Below are 9488 nucleotides of genomic sequence, written 5' to 3'. Positions count from 1 at the left end.
GGGGGGTGACACGGGACAGCTGCGTTGTTCCTGCTTTGAATGTAAAAGAGGGAAAAATCTAGGCGAAGGGGTGTGAGTCATGCAGAGACAGCTCCACGTGTCCCCTGAAACTCGCTGTTTGGGGAGACACGAGAAGCCACCCACGGTGCCACTGTCACCACGCACCCCAGGCCGTGGGGCCATCCTTGAAGGGTGCCTCACAGCAAAGAGGTGAGATTCTTCACGACGGAGCTGTTCGTGGCGTCCGAGGCCGTGGACGGGGAGCGGCCACGCACGTCACCGGGAGCACCGCGTGCGGCCACTTCAGCTGGGAGGCGTGGGACGTTAAGCCTGTGTTTACTTTAAGGCTGCTTCCTATTGAATCTGGACTCGAAGTTGTTATGCAAAGGGGAGTCTCGGTGGGTAATTCAATATTTATGCTCTTATTTAACAACAATTTCCATTTTAGTAAAGAACGCTGACTTCATGTTTCCCTGACACTTCTCACCTCTGCCTGTAACAGGCCCAGCTTCAGGTGGGCCCAGAACATCATGGACCAGCGGCGGCTGGGGGGTGGCAGTGGTGGCCCCCAGAATATCAGGCAGAAGGTGAAGCTTCGTGGGCCCAGCCCTGACCACAGCGGGCAGCATCTGGGGACTGACTGAGAGCTCGGCTTTGACCATCATGATGCTTGGGGTCACGCTGTGGCTCCCCCTCGCAACAACGAGCAAACTTATTTCCCTGAGCCTCACTTTCCTCATCTGTAAAATGGGCATGAGGATCTCTGCCTCGCCGGGAAGCAGCAAAGCTGAAATGAGAGAATGAGGGTTACTGGTTCCCAGATGTGATGGTGCCCAAGAGTCAAGGGAAGAGACGGTTACAATGCAGGTTCTCGGGCCCCTCCTGTTTTCCTGATGAAGTGAAACTATGCTGGGATGCTGGGACATTCTGACAAGCTTCTAGGTGATTCTCACCCGAGTGTGTTCGTAAGAAACACTGGTGTCTCCAAAGGACTTAGTACCGAGCCCAGCACATCACGAGCCTCCAGTCCAGGGATTGCTATATTTATTCTACGCCAGTTACCTGTCGCAGCAATAACGCTACATGACGGACTGTCCCCAAATCCAGCCACTTGAAGGAACCATCGTGTGTTTAGCCCGTGAAGATGCGTGTCAGCTATTTGGGCTCAGTGGGGCGGCTCTTTGGTTCGGCTCGGTCACAGGTCCAACACCAGCTGGCGGTCCACGGGGGCCGTGGCAGGTCCTGGGTCGCATGACTCCCCTCCTCCAGCCGGCTAGCCTTGGCATGTGCTCTCGGAGAGGCAGAGGTACAAATACTCCCAGGCCTCTGCTTTACCGTTACCCTTGCTGCCAAGCCAACGGTCAAAATCAGTCACCTGGCTGAGCCCAGAACCGAGGCATGGGGGACAACCCACCCAGACAGGCAGGGTCCTGATTAGTGACCTGCCCAAAGGGGGGGTGGACAGAGAGAGGAGTGAAGATTCGGGGCAATTAATGTAATCAACCCATCTCTCACCGGGATCCTTTTAGAAAGTAGCAGCGTTGTACCTTCTTTGTCTACCAAATTTGTTTCAGTGGGCATGCATTACCTTTTAAATCAAAAAACCTTAGTTATTTCCCTGTCCCCACAGAGCATCGGAACAGTGGTGGTGATAGAAGCAAGAGCAATGACAAGTTCTGAGCACCTCCTATGTGCCAGGCACTGGGCTAAGTGCTTTTAAATATTGGCTCTTTTAATGCCCACAGTGACCCTTAGGGGTTGGTGTGTTAGTTTCCTGTCGCTTCTGTAACAAACTGCCACACACTCAGTGGCTCGAAATAACACAGATTTATTATCTTAATAAGATTAATAAGAAGTCCGGGGCGCGTGGGTGGCTCAGTCGGTTAAGTTTCTGCTTTTGGCTCAGGTCACGATCTCAGGGTCCTGGGATCAAGCCCCGCGTCGGGCTCCCCGCTCAGCAGGGAGTCTGCTTCTCCCTCTGCCTCTGTCCCTCCCCACTTCTTGTGCTCTCTCTCTCTCTCTCTGTTTCAAGTAAATAAACAAAATTCTTTAAAAAAAAGATTAATAAGAAGTCCGAAATGGGGCAAAATCGAGGTGTCAGCAGGGTTGTGTTCTTTCTGGAGGCTCTAGGAGAGGATTCAGCCCTTGCTTTTTCCAGCTTCTAGAGGGCACGTTCACGCCTTGGCTTGTCACTGCCTTCCAGCAATGGGGATAAAAGAATGGATGGACAGATGGATGGACAGATGGATGGACAGATGGAGGAATGGATGACAGAGAGATGGATGGATGGATGGATGGATGGATGGATGGACTCATGGATGGATGGATGTATGGGCAGATGGACAGATGGATGGACAGAGGATGGATGGATGAATGGATGGGTAGATGGATAGACGGACGGATGGATGGATGGGTACACACCAGAAAGTCTTGTCTCCCAGGCTCTCATCTCCATGGCTGAGACAACTAAAAAGCATCTTTCTTACCCACACCTCCAGAGCTGTCGTTTCTTCTCTCTGCATCAGCATCAGGACACTTCTCACTTGGCTTCGTGGGTGAGAGCCATTCTCTTCCCAAACCTTCCGCAGAACCAGTCTCCTCCAGTTGTGAGAAAATAAGTATGTTGCTAAATCACCAGCAATGTCGGTCAGGGAACCTTAAACAAAGAGATTAGTTCTGCTTTTATTTGTTGGTACAATGGAGAGCATGAAATATTTAACAGCATCGTAATGCAGAACAGATGGGAAAGATACTGCCTTCCAGGACCTCTCCTCTCCCACCTTCCACCAACAGCCAAAACCAGGCAGCCCTTGAGGACAATTTATGGGCTGGAAGGCAGCCAAGGGGTGTCAGGTATCGGCCCAGCCCCGATAACGCCTACTGGGTTATTCATTGAAGAGGATCTAGTTACAATCTTTTGCACACTGGGAATGCCACAGTGGACCTAGATGCTACATCGGGTTCAAGTCCTCCTTAGCTTTATGCAGTTATCAGTGTTCAGGGAGTCTTTTTCTCTGATTGTCATGGAATTTCTACCCATAAAACCGGAAAGCTTGAAAAATCACCAAGGAGTAAACTTTGATATGGTTGTGAGCTGTGCAATCTTGGGCAAGTCTGTGACCTCTCTGAGCCTGTATCTTCAGCTGCATGAAGAACGAGAAGAGCCACTGTGAGTGAAGCTTGAGTGAGACAATGTGTATTAAAGCCTGCCGATAGGCACATAGTAGGTGCTCAAACTGCTCTCGGGCCCAGTGGGTGAGTGACCAGACTTTGAACTATGGGTCCCACTGAGAAACATATCACATGCGCACGGTCTCTGGATCTGCATCCCACACACAATTTTAGAATTGTGAACTGAAAGAAATCTTAGGGATTAGATTAAAGGGTGCAAAGCAAAGGCCCATGGGCCACATCCAGCCTAAAGACACACACACGAACATATACACACATCCACACACACAGTTTGCACAGGTACTTTTTAATTATTCAAACTACTTGCCACTAAAATGAAAAAAAATTTCTAATATTAAAATCTGAAATCTTGTGTGATCTCAGAACTGTCCGATGCAGTCACCCAAAGCTCCCACACCCACATGGCAACAACCGGCAGCACGCCCCCCCAACCAAACCTTTTTTCATGATATTTTTTACACGTGGTCTCCTCTCTCATTGGCGTTTCCTGGCTCGGTTCTGTAGGCATGTGAGTTTGTGAGCCCCTGTGGAGAGCAATCCTCTCACTTTTCGAGACAAATTAGGCTAAGAGAAGGAATCCAAATGTGCCCCTCCCCCCACCGCTGCCCTGGTCCTCACTGAGAGATCTCGGAGCTCTTTGCTTAGTTCAAGGCTCAGGGTCCTTCTTAACCCAGCTCTTGGGGCAGTGATTCAGATAAATCTATTAGGTACCTCTGACGGGGTGATTTTGTTCCACATTCTCCAACCCTGCTGTAGTCTTCACCTTGAGGCTTTGTTGCTTCTTCAGTACCCAAAAAATAGTCTTGGGAGTTGGATGCAATAATGCCTCTGACATCTATTGTAAGAACCAAATGAAATAAGTGCCTAGCAAACTGTGACTATTACGTTATCATGTTATTAAGCCCAGTATGCATTACTCATAAAATAAATGGCTCTCTCCCTGACTTCCCCCCATTCCTGGATAAACTCGGGTTTTGATACATGTGAAAATGTAGCTTGGGGGAGGTGTGCTGGCAACCCAGACTACACATTTTGTGTTTGGCCCCCTGGGCCTTTGGTCGGGGTCGGACATGCCTTTCAGCACAAACATGATTGTAAGATGTTTCTTTAATTAAATGCAATCTCTTTCTTTATAGCCCCCGCATTACTGACCCCCGCCCTGACCCCCGAAAGGCAAGACTTGCTGCGTATTCAGATGCTGGCTTGGATTGCGCCGGGCCCTACCTTCTCCTGACCTCGCCCATCAAAAGGCTCATTAACCCACACAACAGTCTTTTTCTTTTCAAGCTCAGTTAAAAAATAGAGAGAGAGAGTGAGAGAGCGAAATGTCCATTCTCTTTTCCTTGCCCACAGTAATCCTCAAATTATGCACAATATCCAGACCAGAAAAATGGCCCCAAATTTAATTTTCTGGTTTCTGAAGAGACTTAATCAGGCCCAGCGTCTAGGAGGGAACCCACAGCGATGTGCCCCAGAACTCTGGTGGGGATCCCAGTCTAACGCCCCAGGAAACACAGTCATGAAGGCTGGACAGCGAGTCATGCGTGTGGTGGGGGGGGGGCTGTGTGGGGGTGTGCCTCTGTGTGTGGTTTGCAGGGAAGGTAATTGTGTGTGGTGTGTGTGTCTGTATGGGTGGCTCTGTGTGTGTGTTGTGTGCGTGCAGGTGTCCATATGTCTATGAGGTGCGTCTGTGCATAGTATGTGCGGGGAGTGGTGTGTTCCTGACGTGAGCATGCATGCGTGCGGGTGTGGGTGGTGGGCCTGCGCAGGCGTGTATCTGTGCTGTGTAGGGTGTGCGTCTGTGTGAGTGTGAACGTGCACCTGCCTGGCTCATCATGCGTGGCCTCGACACGAAGGATTAACTGCAGGCCCTCCCCTGAGCTTCCCCCGTGTGTTGTTCTCTCTGCGTGTTCCTGGTGGTTACGCGAAGGATAGTTTAAAGAGGACCGACGCCGCTGTGGGAGTTCTCCAGAGCAATTCACATGCAAAGCCCCACTTGACAGCGAGGGACGTAGAGAAGCAGAGCGGGCACGGAAGTTAGCCAGAGACACAGAGGGTGTTGGTGGCCATTGCTGGGGCTGGAGCAATTTCTCCTGACACCCAGTCCAATGGGCTTTCTCCTTGGTCCCTTTCAGGGGGGTCAGGGCCAGCCGACAGGGAGCCAGTCTTCCAGAAGGATCTGGCTGGGATCCAGGGGTGAACAGCTTAGATACACACAGTGCCCGGGCGGGCAGCTTCGTAAGCAGCATCCTTGAGCAGGGGTTGACAAATGCTTCTCTATATGGCCAAGTAGGAAATATTTCAGGCCTTTATAGGCTAAGCGGCAAAACTGAAGGTGTTATGTAGGTACTTACATAACCACTCGATATGTGACCCTTTAAACACAGAACCATTTAGGGGCTCCTGGGTGGCTCAGTCGCTCAGCATCTGCCTTCGGCTCAGGTCATGATCCCAGGGTCCTGGGATTGAGCCCCGCATTGGGCTCCCTGCTCAGCGGGAAGCCTGCTTCTCCCTCTCCCACTCCCCCTGCTTGTGTTCCCTCTCTCGCTGTGTCTCTCTCTGTCAAATAAATAAATAAAGTCTTAAAAAAAAATGGAACCATTTAAACATTTAAAAATCACGGTTATCTTCTTGGGCTAAACAAAAATGGGTGGCAGCTAGATTTGGCCTGCTAGCCAGCCCGGTCCTGGAGGATGTAAACATCAAAACAGATCTGGATTTATGGAACCAGAAACCGGTCAAAGCCGGGGGATGAGAGAACAGAGCAGGAATCAAAGAGCAGCTGAAGGAGGAGAAGATGCAAACCAATGGCCATAAATTAGCCTGGGGAGGGGGCTGGGGAAGAGGGAGGGCATGTCAGCGCCCCAGGTGTAAGAAGCTCAGTCACAGCCTGTTGGCAGAGAAGCGTCTCCTAGCAGTACCCCGACGAGTGGATGGACAGAAGTCTGTGGTGTGGACAGTGCTCCAGTGGGGTCCGGAGCCACGCTGGCTGAGAGGACCTCCCCATCTGCTTGTCCAGTCTTCCCATGGGTGGGAACCTCACACCGCCCGGTCCCAGTGTCATGTCCAGTTGCTGGGTGAGTGCCCAGATGTGAAGACTTTGCCCGTTCTCTCATTCGGTCACGCCAAGAGCTCCATGCCTAGGAGATTCACATCCCAGGGCACCCACACCTGCCACACAGCCTCTGCCCCCTCAGCCCATGCTCTGGTCTCACCTGGAAGTCCCCAGGACCATACCCTCACGATTTTCCCAAGGCCAAAAAATCTGTATTAAAAAAGCTTTTTTTTATTTGGAATCATTTTAGAAAAGGTGCAAACATAACACACCGTTCCCTGACACCATTCCCCCCGGTCTCCTCTGATGCTGACATCTTATATAACCATGGGACACTTGTCAAAACCGAGAAATTCACGCCAGTGCAATGTTATTAAGGAAACTACAGACTTCATTTGCGTTTCATTGAGTTTTTCGATAACGTCCCTTTACTGTTCCAGGATGCGATCCAGGATACTGAATTGCATTTAGCCTTTTTTTTTTTTTTAACTTCTCTTTTTGTCATCCTGTCACCTATTCCAAAGCAAAAGGGCCTCAATTATTTGCACATGCTCAAGGACGGGACCCCCACACTCGCATGTGAGAGAGACGGTTGCGGGACAATTTGGAGCAATTTCCTTTGATGTCCACTGGTAGCGGAGGCCTCCCGTTAGAAACTGGCAGCGGAAGGCCACGGTGAAGACCCAATGGGACTGGAGGCGGTGGCCGAGCAGGAGGCAGGCCAGAGCACAACTGCCATCCGGAATCCCCGCTACGGGAGCCCTGAGCAGGCCGGGGCCGCCCCCCCATCGCCGCCTAATCGGAGGAAGCAGGGTGGAGAGAGGTCACTGCAGGAGTGCTGGGAGCCAGGGCTGGTGAGATGGTGACAGAAAGGGCCAAGGCCAAGTAGCTGAATAACGTTCTCACCCAGGGGTTTCCACGAAAGATGATGAATCTCTCCAATTAAACGTGTCACGGCTGGGCTGGGAAGCCACAGATGAAAACAGGGAAGATAATTACTTCCATAGCAGGGCTGGTTGTAGGCCGGAAGGGGGAATCACATAGTCGTAAAAATGACTTGGGGCACCTGGGGTGCTCAGTCGGTTCAGTGTCTGACTCTTGGTTTCGCCTCAGGGCATGATCTCGGGGTTGTAAGATCGAGCCCCGCATCGGGCTCTGTGCTGGGCATGGAGTCTGCTTAAGATTCTCTCTCTGCCTCTCCCTTTGCCCCTTCCTCCCCCACCAACCTCTCTCTCTCTCTCTCTCTCTCTCTTGCTGTCTCCCTCTCTTACAAAAACTGACTTAATCACCCAGCCAGGAGTATGAGAGCACCGTAAAGATTTTCCCACTGAGATGATGTTTTAACACCAAAGTGCCTGGCCCAGGGTTTGATGCCTCCGTTGTAGGAACAAACGTGCGCCCCACAGTTAACCATCAATGATGCACGGCACACTCTCACCTTCTACAGATTAAGGCTTTTTAGAATCAGCTACACAGGCCAACGCCAGGACCTACATACACCTAAAGGGCAGAGCATCCCAGGGGACGGAGTTCTAGCTGTCTTCACCACCTATGTTTTGTTTTGGGGGACAGCTAGTTAGAAGCCGAGGAGCCCCCTTACCCCAGGCCACAAGATTCACAAGGGTTTCTTCGTGGGCCCTGGGCGCTCCTCTAAGGCGTTAGCCAGCGGGTCCCAGGATCCCTGGTCGACTCACTTCTTTCAGAACATTCCTTGTAGCAAACAAATGCTGCTTTTGCTATAGTCCCGCAATAGAAAATCGTTCTGTCCTTCGGCACCAGCGGCCACCAGCTGGGGCACTGGGGACTTCACTGGTTCCCTTGCTGTGAAGGCCGGCCTTGGAAACCAAGGACCCCCTTCTAACAGAGCAGCCTCTCCCATCAAAGTCAGAGGCTCAGGGAGCGATCAGGATGGCGTCGAGCTCCAGGGCACGTGTCACGGAACTGGATCCTGCATCTAGGATTCCAAGTCCTTCTCACTCGCAATCCTGGACACCACTTAGATGAACACGCACTATAAAACCTGGTCTCAACCTTCTACCGGCCACTGAAGGAGCAAGGGATTACAGACACGTTGCTCTCACCTGAGAGCTCCTTCTCTCTCTCTCTCTCTCTCCTCTCAATAAGTGACGAGGGTTTCTTCAGATAACAGACCAGGAAAAGTATTACAAGCCTTATTGAAGTTAACAGCAGATTTTTAAAATTTGGGGTTGGGACGGGGAGTAAATAATGCAAGAGGCAACGCCTTTCTGTTTTAAAGCCTTCTCATGAGAAGTGTTCAAAACTAAAGGGTACACTTCATAAACAGAAGGTTCTGGACACAAATTCCCCTTTTCTTGGCAAGTCAGGGCCATTGCTAGGAGGCTTCATTAACTGGCGGTGGGTCCGGGGTTCACCACTGGTCTCTTCGACCTCTCCTCGAATGGTATCCCCCCTTCTCCTTCACTGTACCCTCTCTGGTGACAGCGCCCAGTGCCCCGTGGGTTCAGACACCAGATCCCCAGACCTAAGAACTGTTTGTTAAACAAACCATCAACGCTTGGGCTTTGATCCAAGGGGTGGGAGCAGAGTGCTGGGAGGGCCTTCTGTTATTTGCCTGGTGCCTGCCTCTGTTTTGGGCCGCCTCTCTACTCAGTGCATTTGGAATTTTCAAAATCCACTTGGCCAACCCCCCGGATTGCAGCCCACCAGCTCTGGGGGAGATGCTGGTAATGTTTGTGAAGATGCTTCCCAGGTGATCCTGATGTTCCCGTCGAGCTGAGAACCGCTATTGCCCTGAGGTCAACCTCTGCATAAACCAGGCCCTGCCTCTGCCCAGAAGCCAGACTTTAAAATCCAATCAGCTCTGGGCGCCTGGGGGGCTCAGTCATTAAGCGTCTGCCTTCGGCTCGGGTCATGATCCCAGGGTCCTGGGATCGAGTCCCACATTGGGCTCCCTGCTCAGCAGGAGACCTGCTTCTCCCTCTCCCACTTCCCCTGCTTGTGTTCCTGCTCTCGCTGTGTCTCTCTCTGTCAAATAAATAAATAAAATCTTTTTTAAAAAATAAATAAATAAATAAATAAAATTCAATCAGCTCTTGCCACCTACCCTCTTTCTCCTCATAACCTCTTCAGACAAAACCCCTCACTTCAGAAAGAGTTTTCCAAACCACACAATGCTTCATAGACCAACATAGAGATTTTTATTTCCAAACATAAAGCAGATACATTTTTAAACACATAAAGCAACAACAAAAACATCAAG

General features: G+C 50.9%; 1 protein-coding gene across 1 annotated transcript in view; it reads right to left on the bottom strand.

The window, feature by feature from the left end:
- Positions 1–1980: 1980 nt before the first annotated feature.
- SYNE3 (spectrin repeat containing nuclear envelope family member 3) overlaps positions 1981–9488 on the bottom strand; it is a 121589-nt gene continuing 114081 nt past the window's right edge. The window contains exon 18 of the mRNA XM_027569073.2: positions 1981–2656. Within this exon, the coding sequence (XP_027424874.2) occupies positions 2648–2656 (9 nt within the window). The 3' untranslated portion in view covers positions 1981–2647. The remainder of the gene's footprint in view (positions 2657–9488) is intronic.

Source organism: Zalophus californianus, chromosome 6 (assembly GCF_009762305.2).
Source record: "Zalophus californianus isolate mZalCal1 chromosome 6, mZalCal1.pri.v2, whole genome shotgun sequence".
Taxonomy (NCBI): domain Eukaryota; kingdom Metazoa; phylum Chordata; class Mammalia; order Carnivora; family Otariidae; genus Zalophus; species Zalophus californianus.
The sequence above is the reverse complement of the archived record's forward strand: the minus strand, read 5'-3'. Positions and strand labels throughout refer to the sequence as shown.